At 42.1% G+C, this 27,401-nt stretch overlaps 3 protein-coding genes across 4 annotated transcripts; 2 read left to right on the forward strand and 1 right to left on the reverse strand.

Moving 5' to 3' along the window:
* Positions 1 to 226: 226 nt before the first annotated feature.
* On the forward strand, positions 227 to 7,229 carry LOC115566066 (complement factor B). The gene is made up of 19 exons (XM_030391811.1): positions 227 to 363; positions 516 to 625; positions 1,309 to 1,456; positions 1,614 to 1,799; positions 2,329 to 2,502; positions 2,690 to 2,788; positions 2,959 to 3,101; positions 3,204 to 3,345; positions 3,556 to 3,690; positions 3,835 to 3,939; positions 4,060 to 4,197; positions 4,383 to 4,492; positions 4,580 to 4,691; positions 4,979 to 5,126; positions 6,054 to 6,127; positions 6,290 to 6,387; positions 6,503 to 6,635; positions 6,717 to 6,766; positions 6,854 to 7,229. The coding sequence occupies exons 1-19, from the start codon at positions 312 to 314 to the stop codon at positions 7,034 to 7,036; spliced, it is 2,340 nt and encodes a 779-aa protein (XP_030247671.1). The 5' UTR covers positions 227 to 311; the 3' UTR covers positions 7,037 to 7,229.
* On the reverse strand, positions 7,100 to 16,964 carry pnkp (polynucleotide kinase 3'-phosphatase). The gene is made up of 17 exons (XM_030391835.1): positions 16,598 to 16,964; positions 15,152 to 15,198; positions 14,596 to 14,874; positions 14,144 to 14,440; positions 13,049 to 13,128; positions 12,854 to 12,911; positions 12,620 to 12,727; positions 12,460 to 12,531; positions 12,188 to 12,236; positions 11,002 to 11,072; positions 10,358 to 10,450; positions 10,143 to 10,239; positions 9,991 to 10,052; positions 9,625 to 9,734; positions 8,838 to 8,925; positions 8,661 to 8,728; positions 7,100 to 7,736 (listed from the first exon to the last, which is right to left on the reverse strand). Exons 1-17 carry the CDS (start codon positions 16,716 to 16,718, stop codon positions 7,616 to 7,618), a joined length of 1,821 nt encoding a protein of 606 aa, XP_030247695.1. The 5' UTR covers positions 16,719 to 16,964; the 3' UTR covers positions 7,100 to 7,615.
* On the forward strand, positions 16,673 to 27,401 carry LOC115566050 (TRPM8 channel-associated factor homolog). Of its 2 annotated transcripts, none has more exons than XM_030391808.1 (12): positions 16,673 to 16,798; positions 18,041 to 18,794; positions 18,920 to 19,136; positions 19,345 to 19,636; positions 22,169 to 22,470; positions 22,590 to 22,764; positions 22,941 to 23,035; positions 23,254 to 23,464; positions 23,665 to 23,901; positions 26,060 to 26,283; positions 26,465 to 26,578; positions 26,690 to 27,401. In XM_030391808.1, the coding sequence occupies exons 2-12, from the start codon at positions 18,148 to 18,150 to the stop codon at positions 26,930 to 26,932; spliced, it is 2,757 nt and encodes a 918-aa protein (XP_030247668.1). In that variant the 5' UTR covers positions 16,673 to 16,798; positions 18,041 to 18,147; the 3' UTR covers positions 26,933 to 27,401. The 2 variants fall into 2 exon arrangements, with proteins under 2 accessions (XP_030247668.1, XP_030247665.1); XM_030391805.1 differs by lacking the exon at positions 16,673 to 16,798 and adding an exon at positions 17,001 to 17,316.

Consider the following 27,401-nt stretch of genomic DNA (forward strand, 5'->3'; position numbering starts at 1 on the left):
GTTGCCCAAATAGATTTTTTATTGAAAAGCTTTTGAGCAAAAATGTCACCAAAGAATCACCAGACCTCACAGAATCGTGAAAAAAAAAACAGAAGCAGCTAAAAAATGAGTGCAACCAAAGTGAAAGCAAGCGCTCAAGTCTGGCGTTTGTCCTAAATTGCTCAATCCTTCCTTCCCGGTTTTTGTGCTGCTGAGATAATGGGTAATCAGACATCAAATAAAACATTGGACTGCAGGTCGATACAGACACTCTCGCTGTGGCTCCTGTCACTCAAAGACACAAACACCGCTGACACAGACGGCGTACGGTCATGGATGTCAAGCCCATACTATGGATCCTTCTCTTCACCTCTGCTCAGAAAGGTGAGCAATTCAACTTTTATGTTGCACAAACTACATTTGAGCGAGATGAACTGAACATCATATTGATCTCTACCACGTGGTGTCTGTGTTGGCCTGCGTGTGCATGCTGAGATGCATGTTTATCACCAACATTGTAACTGTTTCTGCTCCAGTGTCCCTGCAGGAGTACGGGGATAGCTATGAGGATGCTGCATACGACATGCAGCCTCTGAACTGCTCGACCACCGAGAGCATCAAAGGTGGACAGGTCACCTACTCACAGGTGAAACATAATACACTGGACAGTAGAGCTGAAATGATTGGTTGATTTGCCAGTCGACAGAAAATGCAGTTATTTTGCAAAAAGCACCAAACATTCTCTCGTTCTAGCCTCACCAAAGTGAGGATTTGGTGTTTTTCCCTCTTCAAACTGTTTTTGGAACTTGTTTGTTAGGTTTTTCAAATTGGACTGGATGTGTAATAGTACATTTTCATTTGAACAGGCCAATAGGGGAAATGTAAAACATTTACAGAGTGTTTAACAAACAGGAGAACAGGAACCAAATGTGGAAGGAAAGAAGGCGTTATATTCAGACTTCACCTCGACCCCGCAAAGCATGACACCCCATAGCATGACATATATTATACATATATACAAATACACACACACACCCATATATATGTCATATATATATATATATATGATATAGTTGATTATAGAAACGTTAACACTGTCTGACCAGCAACATGTGCTAATACAGAAAATAGGAAAGGATGTGACAAAAGATATGAAAAAAAAAAGTTTTCAGCATGAATAATGCAAGCAGAAGTGAGGGAAAACAGTGAATTAGCAGACTTGTTTCCTGAAACTGAATGTTAAGAAAGTGAAACAAATCAAGCACCCTTTTACAGGCAAACTCGATGTTACTAAATTAGGCTCCAAAACTGACACTGTTTCCTCTACAGGGAGGGCTGGAGGGCAGCGTGTTGACCTATCACTGCAGCCCAGGGCAGTACCCTCACCCTGTCAGCTACAGGCTCTGCAGTGCTGATGGGGAGTGGTCACCCATGAGATTAGCCAATGGCAGACAGGTGTCACGGGCCACGTGCAAAGGTAATGTTTTGGATGATATATTTAAAGTCATTTCTCCACAAAAGGACTCTTGTAGTTAAAATCAGAGGTATCTTCAAAGAGTCGCTCTCTGTGATTTTAACCCTTCGCTTCAAACCTCCGTCTTTTCTCCCTCTGTTCTTCATTCTCTCGCTCCAAGATGTGTTGTGCCCGGCTCAGCTCCAGTTGGATCATGGTGACTTCTGGCCAAGGGACCAGTGGCTCCGTGTTGGGGCGACGCAGAGCTTCTCCTGCCAGGAAGGGTTCACTCTGTACGGGTCAGCCCAGAGAAACTGCACCCTCTCTGGGGAGTGGACGGGCTCCACTCCTGTTTGTGACAACCATGGTGAGCACAGACAACATTCAAAAACAGGTTCACAATAAAGGATCAAACGTGTATTATTAATTTATGATGCACAACACATGGGCATATTTTTCCCTCTTCCGCCAGTGCAATAGAGACTAACTGGGAATAATCCAAGAGGCCCTGAGCCCAGTTCATCAGGTGTATTAGATCCCATAGTAGAGTGAGCATGCACTGACTAAGCTCATGCTTACAGAGGTTTACTTTCTAAAGCAGCTTTTGATGAATATAGATGATCCCTAGAAACAGATTTCTATGTTATACAGTTTACTGGGGTTTAAAAGATGGGTCACTAAACAAGTTTTAGATTTACTCTTCTCAACTTTCTTATTCAGCCTTTTCACACATATGCCTGCAATGTTTTTTGTGTCACTTCAATGTATTACATAGATAATTTTAATGAAGATATATTATGCATTAACATTTATGTACAAACAGTAAAAGCATTTAAAAAAAAATAGATAAATAAAATGTTCATATTCTCTGTCTTTCTCTTCTTTCTTGAACACAGCTGACGACTGCAATGACCCAGGAGTCCCACCAGGGGCCCAGAGGTCAGGGGGCCGGTTTCACACTGGAGAGAAGGTGATCTACCGTTGTCAGGCTGGTCTGGATCTGCTCGGGTCGGCTGAAAGGGTTTGCCTGGAGAACAGGGAGTGGACTGGCTCAACACCGCGGTGCCAAGGTGCAGGGTGACGACTTCATACATGTAAAATAAGTTCACATTTAGGTGTTTTTTTTCCCCCTTTAAAACAACAGAAGGTTGCTTTTTAAGACTGAAAACTACAACAACAGGGCAGCAAAACAGTACCCAATGAACTCCCATATTGTGATAAAACATCCATGAATGATATCTTCATGTTTACCTGCAGGTCCCAATACCTTTGACTCCCCCAGCACCGTGGCAGCAGCCATGGCAGGGTCACTTGCTGGAATCATGGATGTACTTTCACCAGACTCCAAAAAGAAAAGTGTGTATAACTCACACCTGTTTTGTCAGCTTGTTGACAGGGTTGCAGCATATCACCATGTCAACGTAATTGCAAAGTTATGTATTTGTAAAGACAAGGAAAATAAGAGGAGCAACAAGCTGAGGTCGACTGCAGTAAAACAAACAGTACTTTGTGTTCATGTGTGTAAGATGCGGAGGCGTCCTTCGGCCGATCCTTCCGTGTGGCTGAAGTCAGTCGTATGAATGTCTACATTTTACTGGACACTTCAGGAAGCATCGCAAAGACAGACTTTGAAAAATCCAGGGAGGCCACCATTGCTCTCATCAGAAAGGTCTGTGTCAAATGCTACAATAAAAAGGTTTATCCACATTGGGATACTACTTTGTCTGTCCCTGGTTGTGAAACCTGCATGTCCTCCTCATTTTCCTTCTAGCTGGACAGCTACGAGGTGCAGATGAACTTCCACGTGTTGTCATTTGCCAGTGAGGCTATAGACATTGTAAACATCACAGATACTGATATAAGCGGTAACATTGATGACGTCATATGGCAGCTGATAGAGTTCGACTACCACAGTAGGACCCTGCTTGATTTTCCTTCTTTCGTTTAATGAGCACATCGTTTTAAAAGAAATCTCTTGCAGTGTGATCTCCTCAAGTACTGTTGGGCTTTAATCAGCACAGTACGCTACAACTGTGGTGCACCAATGCGTTCATTAAGATCATTAAATCATTTGTCAAATTACATTTCCACCGTTTCACCTTTTCGCATTTGTTCGTCTGCAGGCCATGGAAAAAAGACGGGCACCAACCTCTACGCTGCCCTGCGACGTGTCAATGAGATGATCAGCTACTTCAAGCGAAACAGCGCCAAGAACCACTTTAACGAGACCCAGAACATCATCATCATAGAAACAGACGGTGACGACACAAGAAATGTCTCACAAACTCGGGCTGGAAAACCTTTTTCAACCTCAAAAAACTCTTCTACAGCTCATTTGAGCTCTTTCAGTATTTAAAAAGGGAATTGCCTTCATTCTGTCTGTATGTCTTTGTTGCCTGCAGGTTTCTCTAACACGGGGATGAAGCCTCAGATTGCTCTGGCCCGTATCCGTGATCTTCTGGGCTACCAGGCCACATCACCCGATCACACAGATGAGACAATGCTGGGTAACGTGACAATTAAAAGGATTAAATGTTGTTGTACACCATGTACAGTACATTCGGTTTTTTAACATACGTACTGTGTGTATGTATATATTACAAGAACATTTATGTGTTGGTTTTCAGATGTCTATGTGTTTGGTTTGGGTGAAGACGTCAAGAAGGATCAGTTGAACGCCCTAGCCTCAAAGAAACGCGGTGAGAATCACGTCTTCGTTCTGAAAGACTACGATACCCTGGGAGAGGTGTTCAACAGCATCATTAGTGAGTGGATTTTTTTTTCACACCAAAACCAACTCTTAGCAGGTTTTTTCCAAGTACTTATATGTAAACAGTTCAGTCTTCACACTAGATTTAAGTGAGACTGTGTGTAAGACTGCAGCGTTGCTTATTACGAGTCATTACCAGCATTACACTGAAGCATAAAATGGTGTGGTGTTATCACACAGGTGACAAGAGTGTGACGATGTGTGGGATAGCGCAGGAACACATGAAGGATCCAGAGGAGAATAAAGGCCTCCACACCAAACCCTGGCATGTCAGTGTGACCGTGACCAAGGTGAGAGCTTTGCATAGTCTGTCACTCCACCCACCTCTTCATGTTAAAGAGTGGATTTTCACGCATGAACATTTTCCTCCCTTACAGAACCCGCTCTGTTTCGGATCTATTCTGAGCCCAAACTGGGTGCTGACAGCTGCTCACTGCTTTGCCAAAGCGAGCACAGACAATGTCCCTCAGGATGTGTCAATAAAACACGGTAAGGTCAGTCAGGGAATTTTTTTTTTTTTTTCATGTCAGACAAAAATAGAGAGAACTTTCAGCATCGGATCAAAATGATGGTAAACAATTTTGGGTGCTTGGACCCTAATATACCTGCGTGTTCATGTTTGAAGCGGTGTGCTGACAAATGTGTTGGATGTTTTAATTCCAGTCACATTACGGTGCCACAAGAGAACGTTTCTATCATAAGATATCCTTATCAAACACCATAAGCTCAGAACATGTCTGAAAATTGTAATAACAAGCAGCTTCGTTGGTTCCCAGGTGAGGGCATAGTGTCATCCAAGCGGGTGATCATGCACCCGGGGTTCAACACCAGGGCACTCCAACACAGGAATGTGTCCGAGTTCTATGACTACGATGTGGCTCTGGTGCAGGTGAACAAGAGTATCCCGCTCTCCTGGAAAGCCAGGTAAGACTGCCCGAAATAAAGATGCTTAACTGTCGAACGCCGAACATGATAGCTGAACTTAAAGGGGCCATATTATGATCTTTGAGTTGTTCCCTTTCCTCAAGTATGTTATAAAGCTGGTAAATGCCGGTAAATGTCTGCAAAGTTACAAGCCCCAAGTCGAAGGAGGATATTCCGTCCTACAGAAGACACTGCTCCTAAACCGTCTGAACAACTCTTTTGTAGTTCAGCCTTTACTTCTGTAACTTAACGTTGTCATTATGGACAACTTAACGAGCTCAAGAATGTGTGAATTTGACCTCAACTGCACTTTCAATGACAGCTGGTAATATTAGAAGCTTCAGCATGGATTCAATCACGGCTGTCTGTGACCAGACTTCACGCTTTGAAGCTGTAAATCGCCCTGTTCAGGCCATTACAGATCGTATTCCTTCTCCAACACAGGCTGTGGTTTGGTATTTGGCTGAGAAGCTGTTCTCGTGGTGATATTCACAGTGGAAATGCAGCTAACCGGAAGCTAAAAACACAGAAAGAGCTGACCGGGCGACTCGGTGATGGCTCAGGCCTGTGTGAGCTGGCCAATCAGAGCAACTTCGTGGGGGAGGTCTTTAGCACAAATGGGCTGAATCAAAACATGTCAGAAGGAGGGTGAATATGGTGCAGCAGTAGTAGACAAGAAGAGAAAAATTATGCATTTTTTTTTCCAACAATAAAGCATGTTAACCTATTCTAGCAGACACCATAAATGAAAATATTAACATGAGAATGAGCAAAATGTTTCTTTTAAAAGGCGTGGATTTTATTTAAGTAGAAGCTAACTTACATTTTTGTCATTAAAAAGGTGTACACTGGCAGTATTTAAAATGTCCACCCTCGTGTAGCTTATAAAAGCAAACGTCAGTGTGTGTGCTGTATGTCAAACAACAGACCAATCTGCTTGCCGTGTACGGTGCCAGCCAGCCGAGCGATGAAGAGAGTCAACTCTACCTGTCAGCAGCACAGTATGTGACCTTCTGAACTTGACACTCTGCAGAAAACAATCCCATTATTAAGACTACCTAAGGACTATCTCCATATTTCCCCGTTAACATTGTGTTAATATTGCGAGATAAAACTGAAAACATTTTTCACGCATTCTCAGTGGTATTGATGTGTGTACACAGGGGAGGAACTACTACCAACAAAGGAGACTGCCGCCTTTTTCATCCATGACCATAAAGAACCTGAGCGCAAAGAAACATATATTCACACACAGAGCGAAGTGAGTGGATTTTCAGACCGGCGGATTCTGTCCTGTTGGTGCTCAATCATTTGGGGAAAATGGATGTGTTTTATTATAAAGGAGTGATGAGTTGTAACTAGTTTGCTGTCTGCAGAGGCCTAGCTGCGTGGAGAAGGCGATGCAAACACTCAGAGATCCCACCGATGTGACTTTGGATGAGTATGTATCCGACAGATTTCTCTGCTCCGGGGGATCTTCAGGATATGAGTACTCCATCTCCTGTAAAGGTCTGGACTCTCACTGTATCATACCACTGTTTGACCGCCATGGGAGTTACATTTAGTTACAGGCTGTCTCTTTTTCTACAGGCGACTCTGGTGGATCCCTGTTCCTGCAAAAAAGAAAGCGCTACTTTCAGGTCAGCAATTCTATTGCTTAAAAAAGCCTCTGTGCAAACAGCGATGTCAGAATCACATGGACATTTCTCTCCTGTTTTATCTCCAAGGTGGGGGTACTGAGCTGGGGCACAATGGATGTATGCAACCCAGTCAACACAGTTCGGGGAATGGACAAGAGGGTCAGGCCGCATCCTGATGCTCGAGACTTTCACATCGACGTGTTCAAGATAATGCCGTGGCTGAAGGGGCACCTGGGGGAGGAGATCCAGTTCCTGCCTGACCTTAACTGAAAACCTCCATAACCAAATCAACTGAGATCTGGTTGGATGATGCCAGAATAACAATGCACAACAGAGTTTTACATAGCTTTATCGTCAGACAGAATACTATTGTTTTTTTGTATAGCTGTGGTGCAGTAAACTCACTTGTAGAGGAAGATGTTTTGTTAACAAAATCATACACAACATAAAAAAAGTAATTATTTTTGTTCTCTCACTGTATTCTTTCTAAACACATGCATAATCAGTTCCCGATGCCACATAAATCTCTTCATTCACTGAATTGTTTGATCAAACACAGGCTCAGAGTAAACATAATCAACCTTACTTTGCAGTTAGAGGCTATTATCCAAGCAGAATACCTATGAGCTAGGACATATCAACACTGTGCAGATGACAGTGGGGAGCTCATACACCAATTAGTCCATCAGTTGAAATAGTTATTGTCTTACTGACTAACTCTGAGTGTTTTTCTATATCTGTGGTTTGCTGGTTGGATCTCACACCTCAGCTGCTTCAACGGCGACCATCTGTATCTTTTGTTTCTGTGCGAACGTGAAAGTCAAAGGTGTGAGAGAACCAGCAGTCCAATCAGCCCTCAGAAAACTGCCGGAACAGGGTTTCCGATTGGCTGTCTTTGAAATCCGGGACGAAGTGGACCTGGAGGATCTCGGAGAATCCCTCAGACAGAGCAGGAGGCACAAAGTGTTTCCTGTCCAGAGAGAGAGAGAGAGACGAAGGCAGATTAGTGTGGTCATTAGCAGAGATATTACTAGAAAGTCTTTTTATTACCAAAAATTTTAAAAACCTGATGTGGCAGACTGTCATTTTAAAGTAACTTTTTTTTTAATATACATATATTTAAATCAGTGTCTGTTAGGTGATTATCTACTGTGAAATATACTAACACAGTCCTATGGTCCACCTATTTAAGTATTGCAATGATAACACATTTGCACTATTATAAAGTAGGTGTTCATTGAGAAAACAAACAAACATGTCCTACTGCTGCAGCTTCACGCTAAAAGAATATAACTGCTAAAACAAGAGTTGAATTTTATTATGAGGCAGTCACAGAAATTCTGCTATCCTTAATGGAAAAACAAGACGACAGCGATTTTTGGATCAATTTGAATGATTGCAGGAAGTAACGGTAGAAAGGGGGGACACCAGCAGTCAGCTGGTAGATGAACAGCTGCATTACACATTTCCAAGTGAGACTGACTGTGCCCTGCTGTTTCACGGATTACTGCCACGTGCAGCATAACATCAAATCACAGTTGCTCACAGAATTATGTAAAAAAAAAAAAAGAACAACAAAAAGGCCCAACACTGTTGGACTTCTATATTAAAATGACAATAGTTTGTTTCACTGCCCCCAGAATTCTGGTACCTGTGGTGTTAATCTGCATCTGTTGTTACCACCAGTAATTACAGGTGTCGCCAAATCAGGCAGGACTTACTTTTACATAGTAACCATGATAATGCAAAAGCTCCTGGAAAAGTATAAGCACACCTTGGTGACATGCATTAACCTGCATTTTGTGAAGCTCTGTGTATAAGTGTGGGCTTAGTTGCACAACAAACATGTTTTATAACCTATGAGAGTGTGACAAGAAAGGTTGCTCTTTCTTACTTGTAGCTGTGGAAAACCATGTCATTGACCTTGGCGTGTTTGCTGTTTGATGGAGTCATCTCACGGAACTGGCAACAACAATAACATACAAGACATTTTTAAAAACACCTCTTGTAACCAGCCAGGATTGAACGAAACAAGGTGTTATGAGTGACAGTGAGGAGAGGTGAGTCATACTCTGTTGTTGTGTTTGGCTTGCTCCAGAGAGGCAGAGAACTGGAAACAGCGACAGGGCACTCCAGCGGCCTTGGCCACGTCCACATAGCTGGAAATTACACACAGAACATTGGTTATTCAAACAGAGAATCATAAATAAACAGACAAGCAGGAGGCAGCAGTTGGAGTTTATTCATACAACACAAACAGAAGCACAGCCAGTACCCGCATTATAAAATGCACCAATTTAGTAGGATTCCTTGAGAAAACAGCTTAAACTGTGGCAGTGAAGGTAACATAGTGCCCTACAGCGCCTCTGCAGCATTCTGCTGCTTTTGAACCAGGTTAACTCGGTATAGAGGTGATTAACATGGCCAAAAAAGATTATTCTGAGGATTTTTTTTATGCAAGCGTAGAACTGTTCCATGTTAATTTTAGATTAAATAGCCTGATTTTATCTCTGGTTGTAGAAAGTGTTTATGTCTCTTGAAAAAAAGAGACATAAACATGTTTTTTTTTAACAGATGTTTGGAATCTGCAACCTCACCACTAGATGTCAATAAATCCTACTCACTGGATCTTATACTGAGCTTGTACTTGCAGTGAACTCCAGTCTTTTCAGTCTGGTGTCTTGTCTCCACCTTTCCAGCAAATACATCTGCCTCTATTCTTAAATTATGCATGAAGCTTTCTGAAGCTTATTTGCAGAAAAATTTAGATAGCCTTGGTGCGCACACACACACACACACACACACACACACACACACACACACACACACACACACACATACATACAGTTGGGCGTTACCGTTTACGAGACTCTGGGTCTGGGTTGGTGTTGTCTACGGCGACGCTGCGGCCCTCTTTCAAAGCACGCTCACATGCCGACACACAGTTCTGCCATGAGCCGAGTGTGTCCTGATACAAAGATACAAAATATGGGATACAATAACAAGAATCATGATTATCTTATCATTACAGTGAAAATTCTATCTATAAAACAGTTACAAACCGTATCAAATACACTGTAAATGCGGTGTAGCAACTATCAAATTAAAAAAACTCCTTTTTATTTTCGACAGTCAACCTCTTGTTATGTATAAAACCAAACGTTCTGGATTCATATACAAGTGAGGCAGAACTTATGCCCGGTTGACTTTAAAATTCCACTCACCCTGTTGACATACACATAGCCTTTTGGTATGACGTGGGTATGGAAGAAGGTGGATTTTCCCGCTGTGTAGACAGAAAAGAGGGAACAAGTTCAGAAGGGTGTCGCTGGGAGGGGAGATTAGAAGATAAAACATGCAGTCTACTTTTTCTTACATGCAGGGAAGCCCACAGCAACAATCACTTCTGTCTGGCCAGAGGTGAGGGACGCAGACGGCGGGTCGTAAAGCTTTGCAGTGCTGTCAATCTTCCTCTAGAAGTTCAGATAAAGAAGTAAAACAAAATGATAAAGAGTGAACCCCCACAAATTTACTCTCATACACTGTAGGACAAATAAAACAATACATTGCCAGTATGTTTACTGTACTCACAGGATCAAAATTGGGCAGATTAAACAGGGCACGCTTCCAGCCCAGGAAGTACTCCTCTGGTGTGTGGAACTCCAACCCAATATTCAGAGCAAACTACAAAGATGAGAGGGAGGGCAAAAAGACGGACCCACATTTAAAAGTCACACTTAAAGGTCCGGTGTGTGGGATTTGGAGGCATCTAGCGGTGAGGTTGCAGATTGCAACAAACGACGATCCTTGTTTGACCCTCCCCTAAAATGACTGCTCAAAATGCAAACAATGCGAAAACCCCCTGAAAAGTCAGTGTTTGGTTTGTCCATTCTGAGCTACTGTAGAAAGCTGCTGGTGCAACATGGCAGACTCTGTAGAAAAGGACCCACTCCCACTGTAGATACAAACAGCTCATTCTAAGGTAACCAACACACAACACCTTTTAGTTTCAGGTGATAGTAATGAAAACACAATTTTGAATATTACTCTCCATTTCTACCAATAAATCCTGCTACATTTGTCTAAATCATACACACTGGACATTGAAGACCTATTTAAGGCCAATTAAAGTGACACAAAACTTGAGCACATATAACAAGTGAAGGCAGAAGGAGGAGGAGGAGAGGGAGGAGGGGGAGGAGGGAGAGTGGCACAAAGTAAAACTGAGATCTTACCAGTCGGTCACTGCTGGAGAAGTCCTTCTTCTTCTTCCCTGGAGCCCAATTCTCTGGCCTACCTGCAGCATCTTTGCACAGAGGTAAGATCAGAAGCTGTGAGCTTATGTTTGCATGTTTGTGTGCACTGTTACTTCTCCCTTTCTGGACATCAAAGTTCTTAAAACTCTTGTAGGATCAGCAAAACTTTCCAATGGTATTTTTTGTTACACATTGAAGATGTTAATTCTGGATCATTTCGGAGCTTAGTTCAGATCTGGGCACCCTATTGGCTTGATATTTAGGTTCAGGACTAGAATTAAGCATGAAACATTTGGATTTTAGGAGATTTCTGCCAGTTTGGGACTAATTATGGGAACTTTTTGGACTCATTTTGAGGTTCATGGAAACAGGATTTAACAATAATTGAACACAAGGTTTGTTTTCTAATATGTAGATGAATGTGTGTGTATGCGTGCACCTCTGCGACACTAGTTCAGATAACTGAGTACACCTATCCACCGTTAGGATGTTCATCATTATGCAGGGTTAGCACACATTTTTCAAGGTCAAATTCAAGCACTTTTCAAGCACTTTTAAGGGTCAATTTCAAACTTTTCCAGTACCTTGTTGTTGGGGTAAAATACATATCTACAGGAAAATTTTTCATTTTTTATCACAATTATATACATTGTATCATGCTGTAGACATCTAAAATTATGTTTCATAATAGCAAAAACTTTAGAAATTAAAGGAGAACTCAAAGTTTTATCCAAAAGAAGGGAAGCCACTTGCCGTTCTTCAGGCACACTTGCACCGAGACAAGGAGAGACCTGAGAACACCCTGTAATTTTCTTTTTTGACATAAACTTTTTCAAGCTGTTCACTTATTCATCAAAGTTTATTAATACTGAACATGTCATCAGTCCAAATTGCATCAAATTCACCTTCTCCTCAGCCATCCTTCTCTATTGCTACCAGGCTGCATGTGTGATGATACACACACACACTGATTTTATCCAGTCTGATCCCAATTTTGCCAAGACACAGAGTTATGATGTCAAGCACTTTCAAGCACTTAAACTAAAATCCAAGCACTTTTCAGACCTTAAAAATGCAACATTGAAATTCAAGCACTTTCAAGGATTTCAAGCACCCGTACGAACCCTGATTATGGCAACAACTTTTTATACCCAACACCACTCACCTCCAACATAAAAACTCTGCTTCTGGTCGACAGTCACGCCATCATTTGCCTGAGAAGGAAACACATGCAGGACACTTACAATTAGAACTAAAATAGACTGTTTATTGTCAAACATGAGAAAAAAATCATCAGTAAATAATGCGGTGAGGAAAGATAAAAGGGCGTCTGCTATGACTCAGCATAATTAGTGCAGATTAAAGCAGACTTTAATCTACCTCGCAAATATTAAAAATGAGGTGTGGCTCTTAAACAATAAAGGTGTGTCCAGCTACCTTCTCACACAAGTGATTCCACATTCCCATCACTGGTTTCCTGTAGATACCAGGACCGGCTGCTACGAACACCTGAGACGCAGAGCAGGAAGAGGCACAAATATTAGCGTTTTTGTTAAATAAATAGGACAACAATGGGTCAGCCTCAAACATGACCCACCTGCACAGGGAGCTGCAGCCTAGTAAGGATGTCCTCCACCTTGGACTTGAACACTTCTGGTCTCAGTTTACCTCTAGCTATCCCCATCTGGTTGGTGAAGAACACCACCTACAGGCAGAAAACAAGTGTAAGCAAAGAAATCCAGCGATGAACGCTACCAGACAACAATTTCCCTAAAATCTTGCAAATATCACTAGATAACAACTTTAACTGTTGTGTTTCACTCCTGCCCACCTTGTATCCTTTTCTGAGCAAGCTGGCCAGTCTTGGCTGAATCTCATGGTACAGAATCCTGCACAAAAGCAACAAATGAAGTAGATACGAATTTAAAGCTTTATAAGATGCTGGAAACAGATAGGAAAAACAGAAGCTTCAGCTTTAGCAAACGTTTAAACAATTAAAAGGGGAAGCTCAGGAGTGCAGTCATACTTCCAGTCATCTGGTCCAGTGGGAAAGACTTTGCCAGACTTGGTGGTGATGATACAGCCATCTATGTCAAACCCAGCAATCTGCGCAGTGATGAAAAGAAGAAGACATCATTAGAAATGCACACAGGAGCTACAATGATTAATCAATTAGCTTTCAACTATGAAGGCAAGACAAGACATTTGAGGATGTCATCTTGTGCTGCGGGAAACACTGATCAATCATTTTTCTCATACAGGGTTCGTACACATTTTTCAAGGTCAAATTCAAGCACTTTTCAAGCACTTTTAAGGGTCATTTTCAAGATTTTCCAGCACCTTATTGCTGGGGTAAAATACGTATCTACAGGAATATATATAGGCTACTCGTGATTTTTTTCTTCACTTTTTATCACAATTATGTACATTGTATTATGCTGTAAACATCTAAAATGATGTTTCATAATAGCAAAAACTTCAGAAATTAATTATCCAGTCTGATCCCAATTTTGTGAAAGACACAGAGTTATAATGTCAAGCACTTTCAAGCACTTAAACTAAAATCCAAGCACTTTTCAGACCTTGAAAACGCAACATTGAAATTCAAGCACTTTCAGGGATTTCAAGCAGCCGTACGAACCCTGCTCATATTTTACATTCACCTCATTTGGATTTAAATGTCTTGTGTTGTCCAACCAACATTTCAAAAAACTCTTACTTACAGTAGGTATGATTTAAATTTGTGTTATGTATATGCTTATATATGTAACATTCCTGCATTAAAATGTCTCATATCTAATTGATCTTTGTTGCCTATTTTGTTGAGTTGTTTACTCACTTTGCCGACAATGTTCAAACCCAGAGAAATAATTTTAATCAAGATAACGGTGCATTTCATCTCCCACGATCCCAAACTACTACATGATCTCATCCAACTGTGTCTTTTATGCTCATTGTTTAAATTAAGAGAGCCCTGTCAGCAGAAATGACATGCTGTGCATTTAAATGGTTACTGGAAAAAATGAAAAGTTGAGTAACCAGCCACAGGACTGTGTAATTCTCTGATCTCAGACACGGAAATAAACAAACACATAAATCAAACTGAATAACCAGGCCCTACCTTGTCACTCCCTTTGACACCAGCAGCAGTGTAAAGCATCAGGTTGCCTATCTGCTGCCAGTTGCTCCTTAGACAGCCCTTTGAGGACGATGAAGATGATGAAGCCTGGGCACTGTTACTCCTCTCTGTCGTAGACTTCTCTGCCAGCTCCTGCAGCTGCTTGAGCTTCTCTTCAGCCAGTCTCTCCTCTTCCTCCTCCTCTTCTTCTTTCATCTGTCCGTCTGAGGCCTCCACATTTCTTCTTTGACGCTTCACCGCAGGGTGCCCCTTGTCTGGGCTCAGCTGCCTTTTTGATCGCTAAAAAGAAAAACAGACTGTTTCTCATTTTCAGTTGTATGAGTTCAACTTCTTTTAGTCAATGTCATTTCAGTTGTAACATAACAGGAACAAGCGAATATGACGCATGGAATGATAAACCGGACAAGCTTCAACACAGTAAATAAACAAATAACCTTCATGGGAGAGGTAGGAAAGAAATCCTTGAGACTGCGCTTGGGATTTGGACTCGACTGTGCCTCCTTTTCCTTCCCATTCAGTCCTCCCTTTGTCTTATCTGTCGCTTTCAGTCCTGTCCGCGCAGTGCTGGAGGCCGCTCCGTTTGAGCTCAGGGAGTACTGCAGTTTAAACGGGTGGCTCTGGTTAACCAGGTAGAGGGTACCTCCATGGGTGAGTTTACCAGACTGGCCCCGAACAAGCTGCTCACCGTCCAGGAAACTGGGATTTGGACCCAGCTGTGAAAAAACAATTGGACACGCACGGACATTGGACTTCAGCATTTGTGATGTTGTATTCAGTTTATAGGATGTGAGATAATAGGGTATGCGTAACAGGTGTTATGTCATGAGGTTTTTATAATGACTGACGATTAGATTGTGTGTGGTCAAACTTTAACTCTCCCTGGTGTTTGCCTACTAAAGCCCGTTGGTGCTGCATGTCTAGCCTGTGACTTTCACTGGGAGACTAGCTGAATAAACTGTGGAACTTGGCTGGGTGTGTTTGTTTTCATACCTGAGTAACAACCGCATCCTGGTCTGCAAAACAAGCCACCACCTTAACTGAGAGATAGACAAGGATTACCATTATCGTGTATACTGACAGACACATGCACGCACACATTACATAATGTATAGTCATTTGGAGCTAAAACAGTTAGTTTACATGTTTGCAACAATTTTTATATTGAAATAATGCATATACAAGCAGTTTTTATTGAAGCTTAGGCTTTTCTAAATTAGTCACCGTTTTCTTACACTTTGCAGACCTGAGGACTTAACAAGAAATTGTCAGATTAATTAAAGCAACACTATGTAAAAACTGGCATTTCGTGCGATTTGGCGCCACCTGCAATTGAGTGGAACGCCACTGTCGTTAATTCAAATCCCAGGTCTGTAACAATTTGTCAGATGTAATGTAGGCGCTGCTAACTACAAACGAACTAATGTAATGCTGTAACTTGAAGTAAACATGTAACCTCTCACTGAAGTTACATAGTGCAGAAAAAATACAACTTCATGACCAAAGCGAACCAAGTGCTGGTTCTAAGTGGGTGCAACCTATGAACCACAAATTGCCTCGGCTAAATAAATTAGTTACAAACATTTTACAATAGAACAATAAAAGCCACCTGTTAGTTAGTCATTTAAAAGCTTTCATTATGATGCAGTATTACAGGAAATGTGGCGTTTTCGCCACCGGTAACTAAACATGACTCCTAAAACTGCTGAAAGCAAACACGATGAAACAGTAAAACACAGCAGGTGTTTGAAAGTTCAAACAGGATGAGAGAACCTAAAGAGATTCAGTCAGAAGTTACAAAAGTCCTGAGAGCTGAATACACTGACTTTTGAAAACAACAACGATGTTTTCAAAAGTCAGTGTGTTTTGCTTTATGAGTTGAGTATTGATTTAAGGGGGAGATGCTGCATGTCAGGGGTTGGCTGCAGTCGCGAGACTGACGCGGGCTCGCCTCAGTTCCGTGCAGTCAGACTGGTAATGGAAAACCGAATAAGCTTGGACCCAGTGTGGCCAAAAATGCTAGTGGAAAGATGGCATTAGTGGGTCCTTGGTCACGATAACCCCACCCATAGCCTCTGACATAACTCTGGAACCAGTTTTTCTGTCCAGAAGCCAGTTCTTTAGCAGTTGAAAAGCAAAGATCTGGTTCCACAGTAGGCACTAGCTCCGAACCGTCAGCAGTACTACCTTAGTTACAAGAAATTGTGCCATCAAAATGATATTGAAGCGGTTATTTTAAGATTTAAAAAAAGTTACATAATGTTGCTTTAACAATGAAATAACTACACCCTTATATTGATTATATGCACAACTAATGTGGCCTGCAAATGTTTTTATACACTGTACTAAATTAAGATTATGATGCCGATAAATGACCCACACGTGCAACGTCACCAATGTAACGTTAACCGGCTGTATTTGTGTCGCACTCTTGCTCACCCTGGTGCCGGGAGCATTTCTTATCGGCGACTCCGGTGTCCGGACCTCGGCCCAGAATCACAGCTCGCCCATCCTCGAGAGAGACCCGGGCTCCATCGGCGCTAACCAACGTACACGACATCAGAGCGAGCGGCCACAGCTAACTCGGACTGCTTTACTTGGAGCCTTGTGGTGTGTTTGTGGACGACTCGTTTTATAAAAGTATGAGCCGAAATCCTAAAATGTAACACTTATTGCACGATGGGGGTTGCGAATAGTTTAAATATGTTACGTCCGCACTTTAAACGCAACTTCTTTGTATCTAAGTTGGTTGCTGAAGTGCACTATTAACATAAACCCGGGGTTGTTTTGCATCGTACCACGGTCCGTCAGAAAAATACGCTCGTCTAGAAACGTGTTCGCCTTGAAGATTCCGCTCGTGACTATTATTACTTTTCCGGGTTTCCATAACATAGACTTTTATGATTTGTTGACCATTGTAATTTCACTGAATAGCAAGTCCTCATGGTGAAGTAAACTTTTCCCCATCAATTTCTGGTTATAGCATAACATGTCACTTCTTACATTTAAGGAGTTTCGGTTTTGAATACTGTGGAGATCAGTAGCCTAACTGAGTGACTCACCTATTTGCTTCTCCACCCATTCCGTCCGATAACTGTCTAATAAGAAAGCATAGACCAAGACACAAGCGGGGAGCCGGGACACGCCGAAAGTTGCTGGTATAGCCTGTTTGTCTTCTTTTTTATCATACTGTCTAAAAAAAGAATAATGAACATAGGTTTGTTCATTTCAGAGGCGTGATAGAAGATGGTTAGAACGTATTAGAGTGGAGCATAACCTGCAGGCTGCATTCACGTTGTTTCACAAGTTTTTGTCCTCTGTTTATTGTGTTACGGTAATTGAACGGTTTACAACAACAATATGGTCTCCATATTATTGTTGTAATAGTCCCCCCCCCACCGATCCAGGCAGATGGCTGCACATCACTGAGTCCTGTTATGCTCCGATGGTTCTGCCTGGGAAAATAAAATTGTTTTCTCGGCCACTAGTTGCCAAGTGCTTGCTCATAGGGGAAATGTAGGGTATGTGAAGCTTAATTAATCAAGGAGTATTGTGTGGACCTGCTCAATTTGGAAAGTGTCAAGAGAATATTTTTGTTGTGAACTGGCCTTATACAAATACAAATTGATTAATTGCTTTTCAATATTGATTACGGTAAAATGCATTCCAGACCAGCAGTCCTTAACTGAAAGATATTCAGATTCAGATTAGATAATACCTTACCTGTCAGGTACGACAAAACATGACATCAAAACTGTTTTGGTGTCTGAAATAATTGTATTGTTTTGAAGTGTAACTGTTTTGTCATAACAATGTAACTCATTAATAAACGCCAATGGTACTTTCATTCTATATTTAAATCTCTATGTTTTTTCCCCACAGGACAATCGTCTGACACAACAGGTGCAACTGTTTAGTGCTATTCACTAAACCAACTTGTATCTGACTTAATACATCTTTAAACCCTTGGAGCATCGATCCTTCTCACCATGTCCAACCAGCCCACTCAAAACCAGCATGAAGCGGCCTACCTGTCTCTGATGAGAGGCCTGAGAGAGCTGGACCTTCGGGGCCCCAGTGTTCCCAGTGATCTGGTTCTGATTGGAGACCATGCCTTTCCTTTGGCAATGAACAGCCAAGGCCAGGTCCTGATGGCTGCCTCTCTGTACGGCAGTGGAAGGATTGTGGTCCTGGGTCATGAGGCCTACCTGACCGCCTTTCCTGCTCTGGTAGAGAACGCTCTGACCTGGCTGCGAGGAGATGGATCTGACAACTTGTCTGTTGGCGTCCACAACAACATCAGGGCAGTTGCTGATAACCTCAGTAGATCCAGCTTCAAAGCTGAAGTTGTAGGGGCCTTTAGTAAAACTCTGGGGGTGGGAGTGTATGTGACTGATGCCTACAGCGTGGGTGCACATGTGAAGGACCTGGTGGCGTTTATGAAAGCTGGAGGTGGAGTGCTGATAGCGGGGCAGGCATGGAGCTGGGCTGGAGCTCATCCTAAGGAGAACACGCTGCTTCTGTTTGATGGAAACAAGGTTTCTGGTGTGGCAGGGATCTACTTTTCTGACCATCAAGGTGAGGTAGAGTGCCTGCCTGTCTACCCACAGATCCCTTCATCCTGGATGGCTGTAGTGTGAGTGTATACTGTACCACACATTTCCACTTTCCAAAGATTCTTAATTTGATTACATAATGAACTGCATACCTCCTCCTTGGCTTCTCTCTTTCCCTCTCTTTTTCCCTCCTCTAAAAATACAGAACCGGTAAGGATTTTGAGGATGACCTAGAGTTCTTACTCCAGGGGGTTTCAGAGTTTGACCTCCAGGGTGGGGCAGTACATTCTGAGGTTCTGGTCCATGGCTCGCTAGCCTTTCCCATCGGCACCACAGGTGATAGACGGGCATTCTTGGCAGGAGCCTACTATGGGCAGGGAAGGGTTATTGTGGTTACACATGAAGGACTTCTAGGAAGAGAGGTAAAGAATTTGCTTGTATGATGCATTTTTTACCCAGACTGTGTAACAAATTTGTCACTATGTGCTCAATTTCGCTTATAAAAGCAGAAATTCTGAAACAAATCTTTGATGTAAATATGATAACTTCGCCAATTTATTCTGATCTGCCCAGTCGTTTTATGTGATTAACAAACCACTGCCTCTCTTTCAATCACTTTCTTTACGGCAGACACTGGCTCCATTTTGGATCAATGCCCTTCATTGGTTGGACGAGGGCAGACAGGGGGTCGTGGGCGTCATGCCTGATCACGCACTCAAAGTTCTCAGCAAGTCAGGGTTAAAGTGTGAGAAGACAAACTTCAGGAACGACCTGAGTGTGTTTGTGTGCACAGCGTACAGCGATGATCGTGCAAAGGAAATCCAAGACTTTGTGGCAGAGGGAGGAGGCCTGCTGATCGGTGGACATGCCTGGTACTGGGCACAGACACACTCTGGGCAAAACCCATTAACTGATTTCTCAGGTATGATAATGCTTTACAGACAGGCTACATGGAGGTACACACAAATGAAAGATGGAAAACCAGCTACAGGTTAGATACATTCAACTGCAGATTAACAGGGAGACTGAGTTGCTGGGCTGTCTGAGATAAACAAGGAAAAAATGCTTTTAAAGCCTGATATACACCGGGCCACCGGTTGGCCCTCTGAAGCGTTTTAAGTAACCAGTGGACTGAATAACAAGATAAGAAGAGCGGGCACAGATATATAAAGGGCAGGCTTTCAGGCACCAGGGAATGACACCAGAGGCCTGTACTGCGAAGCCAGTTTAGTGGGTTAGCAAGGTATGTTGAGTCTAAAGCCAGGCTTCCCTGTACTACAAAGGTAGCTCTCTTTTAACCCGGCTAGATCACCATGGTAACTTATGCTTAGCTCATAACCTGGTCCCGACCAGGTTATGTTCAGAGTTTCAGCTTAAAATCGGCTATAAAAGCGCCGCTGTTTCACTGTGTAACTCATTCGGAGATGGCGTCACCATTCATTGAGAACCCGGTAGACCTGGGAGCAAGAATAATTCTGGCAGCACTACGATGTGAGCGGCTTCTTCGAGATCGCGCTGATCCGCTGGCATTTCCTGATGAAATTCTCTATGAGCGATATAGATTTTCAGCCGAGGGAATACGGAACATTTGCTCACTTATTGAGCCGAGTGTCAGGAATGCCACTCGAAGAAGCTGTGCGCTCACTGTCGGGCAAACTGTTTGTGTAGCCCTTCGTTTTTTTTGCCACGGGAACCTTCTTGCATTCAGTTGGTGATGCAGCAAATCTGAGCAAGAACACTGCATGTTGCGTGTTTGTAGTGTTCCCAAGTCATTTGAGCACAATGCTTGTTAAGGAAGGATTCTATAAAATATCTGGTAATGTAGGCTACTTTCATACCCCTCTACATCATCAGTATTACTTGCTTGCATAATGAAATCTTCCCCTTTTCATTCTTCTTCCTGTTGGCTTAAGATAGTGATTTATTAAAATAAAATGGGAAACAGTATATTATCCACACTGACAAAATGATGGGGCAGCTTGGCTACATACCACTTTGAATGATGTTTTTGTATTTAGCTCTAACTTGCTGCCATGTCCGACTGCTGCTTCCACATCTTAATAAAATGCAATATGAAATATTAATTAGGCCAACCTAGTATTTATTTGTCACAGAATATGAGTAAAGTTAATTATTTCTTTGATGTGGCCATGAATAAACTGATGAACTGATCAATGTTTCACCCGTTGTAGGGCAGTACACCCAAACACAAATCTTACAGGCTTGAGCGATTTTCACTGTCAGAAAGCTCTTTATTGTCATTGTACAGGGACAGTAGCTACATTTGCTTGTTCATCCCGACACAGTAATAAAAAAAAAAAACACTGAGCCTACGCACACTCAGCCTCGCTTTCAATAAAACACACACGCGCATTCTATAACTGAGATCAGTAAAATGTGAAAACAATATAGACATCATTAAAAAATGAAAAAAGATAGTTGTTGCTTCAGTGTATTTATTTTTTAAATGGATGAGGGTTAATATGTAAAAGTTGCACAATGTTGAGCATTCAGAAATTAAAACACTAAGGGCTTAATATAATATTTATCTTAATATTAATCATTGTTTACTTACGCATTTACACGGTCAGCTATTTTCTGCCAGCAGCCCTCCCTCGCTCTACTTGCGGCGACAGTGTTACTTTTTGCCGTGATTGTGTCCTTGAATTCTTCATAGTCCTGCATGATAAGACTCTGCTCATCTTGAGTAAAATATGTGGCCCGGGATCGATCCATTTTCGCACGGAAGTAGAATAATATGACGTCAAACGCCCCCTTTCACATGTACGCGCGCAGAGCACAAAGCAGAGAACCGGACTTGACAAAGTAAGTTGATAACCACCGTCGCAGTACCGTTTAACTCTGTTTGGGGACCTGGGGCTTTGTTGAGCTGCATCATGAGCACAAAGCCTGGCTATGTTGAGCCCCCTTCGCAGTACAGGCCTCAGGAAGGGTCCACCATCCTAATTATGGACAAGGGTGATATATGATCTAAAATGGGATGGGCCAAAAGGCTTTTTGCAAAGAACAATGTTCACCTCTCACGCAAGGCACACAAGGAAGTTAAATAATCACATTCACATTCCAGCTGGTGAGGAAATCAGAAAGAACAAACACATTTGTGTATTATAGCCTACTGCTTGACTGCAAAACTCTAAGTCTTATCAAGTATGTTTGTCTAATTTCTCCTCAAAATATTTTTTTCATAGGATACAATCACCTAGAAAGTAACATTTCAGTAAGATATATGGACTCTTTGATTAAAATTTTTGTTTAACTTATTGGAAGATTTGCTTTACTAAGGTCAAGCAAGGAATGCCTTATATATGATTTGTTATATATATTTAATATACTCTTCTTTTCAGTGAAAGAAAAAATATTGATACCAGCTCTTAGAATTACTACAACAATAGAACACAATAGATAAAATCAAGTTTGCTTGAATGTCTTTCAGGGAACAAGATCCTCAACAAAATGGGTTTGAGCCTGTTGGCAGCAACAATTGGAGGAGGTTTATACAAGGCCCCTGTGCCAAGCCAGGCTGTCAAAGACACCGACCACTTCCGCCACCTTCTGAACCGCTTTGCTGGTCATGTTACCCAGGGCAAGGAACTTAGCAAGCATGAGGAGGAATGCCTTAAAAAACTGGGCCAGGACTGCGCCACTTACCTGAACATGAAGGCTCGCGACTGCTCCTCCTACACACAGGTGGTGTCAACCCTCACTGACATCCTAATGAAGTCGGGCATGCCACAGGTGAGTAGACAAAATAATATGATCACTTTATAAAGCTCTCCAATAGAGCAGCACAACGTTTCCGACCAGCGTCCTTATAATATTAAGCGTCCTTAATAATATTGTACCTTTCTTTCAAGGTATGTGACAGCTGCCCTGTGAAGAAGCCCAAAGACCACCTGCTCCTCAGTGTGGGGGCAGAGGTGTACAAGGTTTGCCCAGATCCAGATGCCCTCCTGCCCTATCTCATCAAGCATAACCCCTTGTTGCCAGTTGTCTATAACCACAAAATCAAGATTAGTGCAAACACAGCAGGTCAGACCTCGTTGTTGTGGATCAATATGTGAAGTACAGTATGTGCATAAGGACATACATGAAGTACATCTTGTGGATTTTATACATGGAAATATGATTTGTATAAACTTTGCTGCTGGGGATGTGTGTGTGTGTGTGTGTGTGTGTGTGTGTGTGTGTGGCTGTGTGTGTGTCAGGAGGGGAAGAGTGGATCAGCACAGGTCTCTACCTCTCTCCTGGTATGAAGACCTACATATCCCTACCAGAAGAGATTGTCAACAAGGGATGGCAGGTAGAGTTCACAAAATCACATAATTATAACAAATTCATTTTGTTTTGGTTAATGCTGCACCCCCAGTGGACATCAAGACATGACTAGGCACTGTCCTCTCATGCTCCCCCAAGAGATGTCAGCAGTCCCAAACCCCAACACCTGTCACAATAGTGGATCATTTTATTCATACAGTAGAACAAACTAATTACAATCAGTATAACATATGTCTTCCTCAGATCCAGATCGGCTGTCAAACAGACCGTCTCAACCATGCAGAGCTGAAGAGAGCACCGTGTGTTCATGAGCGTTTTCCTGTGACCTCAAACATGATGCAGGTGTGGAACCTGTGGGGGGGACTCATCTACCTGTTGGCCCCGCCCAAAACACAAGTGGAGGGCCTAGAGGTCACAGTGCAGATGGCTGTACCTGCACCATATTATAAATCTGGTGAGTATGTGGTGGGTAAAAAGAGAAGATGTGTTGTGAGTGTTATTCTTCAAAGTTGAGAATAATGTTGATTTTATAACTCGGAGCAGCATCCAATTAAAATGTTTGAAAGGATACCTCAAACAAAAGTTTCAGAAATTATTGTATACGTTATTATTGAAGCTCAAGTTTGAACAGCAGTGTTCTCTTGTTCTTTTCAGGTGTGACAACAACAGCTGAGTGGTCGCTGCTGCGCACAGCTCCTTCTCCCTGGGCTGAGTTGGAGTTTGACAACATCATCCTCACTGTGCCGTCAGAAGCTGTGCGGAACCTGGACCGCCCTGATGAGTTGGCGGCACTTTGGAATGACATCATGAAGGCCATAGCTGACCTGGCTGTCATACCACACAAATTTCCCCGCAAAGAGCGCTTTGTGACTGATGTGCAGATTTCCTGTGGTAAGTATGTTTAGATTTGACAATGTTTATAACTCTTTCTTACTTGGTCATTGTTCTCTGGGATGTGGGGCCAACTCGTAGTAGGTGAGAGATGAGGTGCGCCGTAGATAAATCACCAGTCTGTCACAGAGCTAACACAAATATAAGACTACACGCATAAAGTTTCCTATTCACCAAACCTGCATGTGCAGGTTTTGTCACCTCAACACAACAAGTGGTGCCAAGTGCTTAGTGCTGTATTTAGATTATTGTGCATATTACATACAGTACATTAAACGTAAACTATCAGGGACATCAGATGAAACTGGGTGTACACTGTGTCCTGAGTACATTTTTGGATCACTTTTTGGTTAAAATTACCAATTGAGTGAGGAGATTTGTCACTACACAGTAGAGCCCGACTGATTTATCGGCAGGCCGATATTAACGGCCGATATTAGGCATTTTCCAAACTATCGGTATCGGCATTTATAATGGTTGATTTATAAATATTTAAAAAATAAAATAAAAATGGACGAAACATCCTTCAACCATGTGAGTGTTGGCATTGCATAGTTTTCCCACCAGAGGGCACTCTGCAACAGCGGTGACCAATACGTTGATCGTGATCAACTGGTAGATTGCAAAGTTAGTATGGGTAGATCATGTGACATTCCAATTTTTTTTTTAAATAAAGCGATAGGAAAATGAATGAATGAATGAATCTCTGAAAGGCCACGTCGAGTCTATGCCACCTGATTGACGTACAGGATGGCCAGTCACGGGTCACGGGTCCCCATGCATGTGAAAACACGCTACTGCAAAACACAAGCGAGCTAAGTGACCTGTTTTAGCAGCTTCAATTGATATCAACAAAAGTAGGGATATAAAAAAAATGTGCATTTGTCTGATTTGTCAAACTACCATCGCAATTCCAAAGAAGGGGAATGTTGAGAGGCACTATCGAACTGTTCATAAAACGTATGAGATTGACTTCCCTCAGAAAAGTGAGCTGAGAAAGAGAAAGGTGAGGGAACTAAAATCACAGTTAATCGGACAACAGTCGTTTTTCCACACAGCATAATTTACAAGCAAAGGCTGCCACCGAAGCATCGTTACGGGTGAGTCACTCCATCATTAAGCATAAGAAATCCTTCCAGGGTGGAGAGATGATAAAAGAGGCCTTTGTTGAGGCAGCTGACTCCTTGTTTCGGGATTTTGAAAACAAACTAGAAATATTATCATCAATCAAAGCTCTTAAGCTATCAAGAAGTACAGTTACACAGCGCTGTGAAGTAATGGCCGAGGATTTGACACAGCAGCTTCGGAGAGACATTGCAGACTGTGAGTGTTCGGATGGTGTTCACAGATATGACTGGAAAAGAGGAGCTATTAACATTACTGCCCATGAAAGAAGAAACTGTGAGCAATATGGATGGCTGTTTGTCACCTGTGTGCATTACTGCTGTCAATTCTTATGTGTAATACCAAGGGTTACATTACTCTCTCAATATCAATTATGCATTGTGTTATAGTATACTCAATGTATGTATAAATAAATAGATGTTTAGTATAGCTTGCAAGCTAAAAAAGTGTGGGCACCTCTATTCTACAACGTCCCTGTTGGCACTCGTGTTAAGAATGCTGCAAATCCTATAATATATTTTGATGTTCCTCTGTTCTGTTGTGACAATGACACAAACAAGTTTATTTTCAAAGTGCATTATCATATTATTTCAGTGAGGACTCATAAATAACTACAAATAACTAATGTTACAGAAATCTGTTTATGTTTTGTTAAGCGTTTCTGGATTTTTTATTTTTTATATCGGATATATCGGAATATGGGATATACCAGATATCACCAGATAAGCCTCATATCATGCTAATATGAGGCTTTCATTTTGTTCTTTTCTCTCATTGCATGCACTTCCATTGCAATGCAGTGTGTGATCATGAAAGGTCAAATGGGCTGCATATCTGAAACAGTTTCCAAATTTGGAATACAGAAGTGCAATAACGCTCAATTAAACTTACGCAATTATGTTTTCCTGTAATGCTGTCTGTTTTCCAAATTTGCAAAGGTTATTTTGGATATATAGTTCTTTCCACACATCTTGGCCACCGTATATTTCTCCTTCATAGCTACAGAGCTCTAAAGATCTGTTTCTCCATCCAGGTTGGATGCATTCAGGTTATCCTGTCATGGCACACAAGGCCTCAGCAGCCGAGTTGGTCAGCATCAACCATGCCAAGAGTAATGGCATTTGGGGCCCGATCCATGAGTTGGGACACAACCAGCAGAGAGGCTGCTGGGAGTTCCCATCACACACTACAGAGTGCACATGCAACCTGTGGTCAGTGTATGTGCATGAAGAGGTGCTGGGGATCAACAGGGCACAGGTGGAGTAAATGACTTGAGATCAATTGCTACAGCATACTAGTCTTTATGTGTAGTGTAAGTTTTTATCCAAATAGATGCCACAAAAGACAACTCCTTTTATCCTATGTTCAGAAAAGTATTTGGTTTTTCACTGGGATTACATAGTTTTACAATTGCGTCATTTCATCTTGTGCAATGCAGGCTCATCCAGCCATGACTTTAGCCAGTCGAAACGCTCGGGCAGCAGAGTACGCCAAAGGGGGCAGGAAACTCAGCGACTGGCACATGTGGGTGGCCCTGGAGACGTATATGCAGGTGAGGTTTTAAATGCTCACCTACACACCACACAAATGTAAATGTTTAATAGAGTGAGGAAACTGGTGTTTTATTTCACATACTCCTCTACCTCTGTCTGCTTCCATGTAGCTCCAGGAGAAGTTTGGCTGGGATGCCTTTAAAAAGGTGTTTGCTGCCTACCACAAGATGAGCAACTTTCCCCAGGACAACAAAGGAAAGATGAATCTGTATGCTGAGACTTTCTCCCAGACTGTGAAGATGAACCTGGAAGGATTCTTTAAGGCCTGGGGTTGGCCTATTGAAACTGCCACTGAGGAGAAACTCTCCAACCTGCCGCCCTGGAGTGACCACCCCATGACCCAGTATGACTGAACTTCACACTGCTGCTGCTTGAAAGTGTAGAGAGAGATGTGTTCAGTGAGTAACACATTTTTAATATTGATTATTCAGTGGAAAATTCAATTAACTGACTTTTGTTTCTATTTCTGGTCTATGTATTACTTTATCATATTTACTGGCATATTTGAAAAAGGAGAGCAGAGTTACATTTTTTATCAGATCCATTCAACTTTAAAATCAGCTACATTTAAACTGTAGATATTTTGAAGATGAGTTCAAAACTATTTTGTTTGAAAATTAAGGATTTATACCTCTGCTGCAGTTTAACTCTCACATGTAGCCACCTCATATCTGCTTCTGGACCTTCTGCTTCACTCCACCTGTCTCAGTTACTAGTACTTAACACTAATACTGTAACCTGTGCTGTATAAGGAGGTTACTTAATGTTGTTATGTATATGTTTATATATGTAACATTCCTGCATTAAAATGTCTCAATTTTA

Source organism: Sparus aurata, chromosome 2 (assembly GCF_900880675.1).
Source record: "Sparus aurata chromosome 2, fSpaAur1.1, whole genome shotgun sequence".
NCBI classification, from domain to species: domain Eukaryota; kingdom Metazoa; phylum Chordata; class Actinopteri; order Spariformes; family Sparidae; genus Sparus; species Sparus aurata.

Bases quoted from the DNA above. Each gene is read 5' to 3' on its own strand.
- LOC115566050 (XM_030391808.1), top strand. From the start codon at position 18,148: ATGTCCAACCAGCCCACTCAAAACCAGCATGAAGCGGCCTACCTGTCT. The intron at 22,765-22,940 runs GTCAGACCTCGT...TGTGTGTGTCAG, and splicing joins GATTAGTGCAAACACAGCAG to GAGGGGAAGAGTGGATCAGC. The intron at 23,902-26,059 runs GTAAGTATGTTT...TTCTCCATCCAG, and splicing joins TGATGTGCAGATTTCCTGTG to GTTGGATGCATTCAGGTTAT.
- pnkp (XM_030391835.1), bottom strand. From the start codon at position 16,718: ATGTCGTGTACGTTGGTTAGCGCCGATGGAGCCCGGGTCTCTCTCGAG. The intron at 15,199-16,597 runs GTGAGCAAGAGT...TCTATCTCTCAG, and splicing joins GAAATGCTCCCGGCACCAGG to TTAAGGTGGTGGCTTGTTTT. The intron at 7,737-8,660 runs GTAAGAAAGAGC...CTCTCTGGACAG, and splicing joins ATGGTTTTCCACAGCTACAA to GAAACACTTTGTGCCTCCTG.
- LOC115566066 (XM_030391811.1), top strand. From the start codon at position 312: ATGGATGTCAAGCCCATACTATGGATCCTTCTCTTCACCTCTGCTCAG. The intron at 3,346-3,555 runs GTAGGACCCTGC...GTTCGTCTGCAG, and splicing joins GATAGAGTTCGACTACCACA to GCCATGGAAAAAAGACGGGC. The intron at 4,692-4,978 runs GTAAGGTCAGTC...GTTGGTTCCCAG, and splicing joins GGATGTGTCAATAAAACACG to GTGAGGGCATAGTGTCATCC.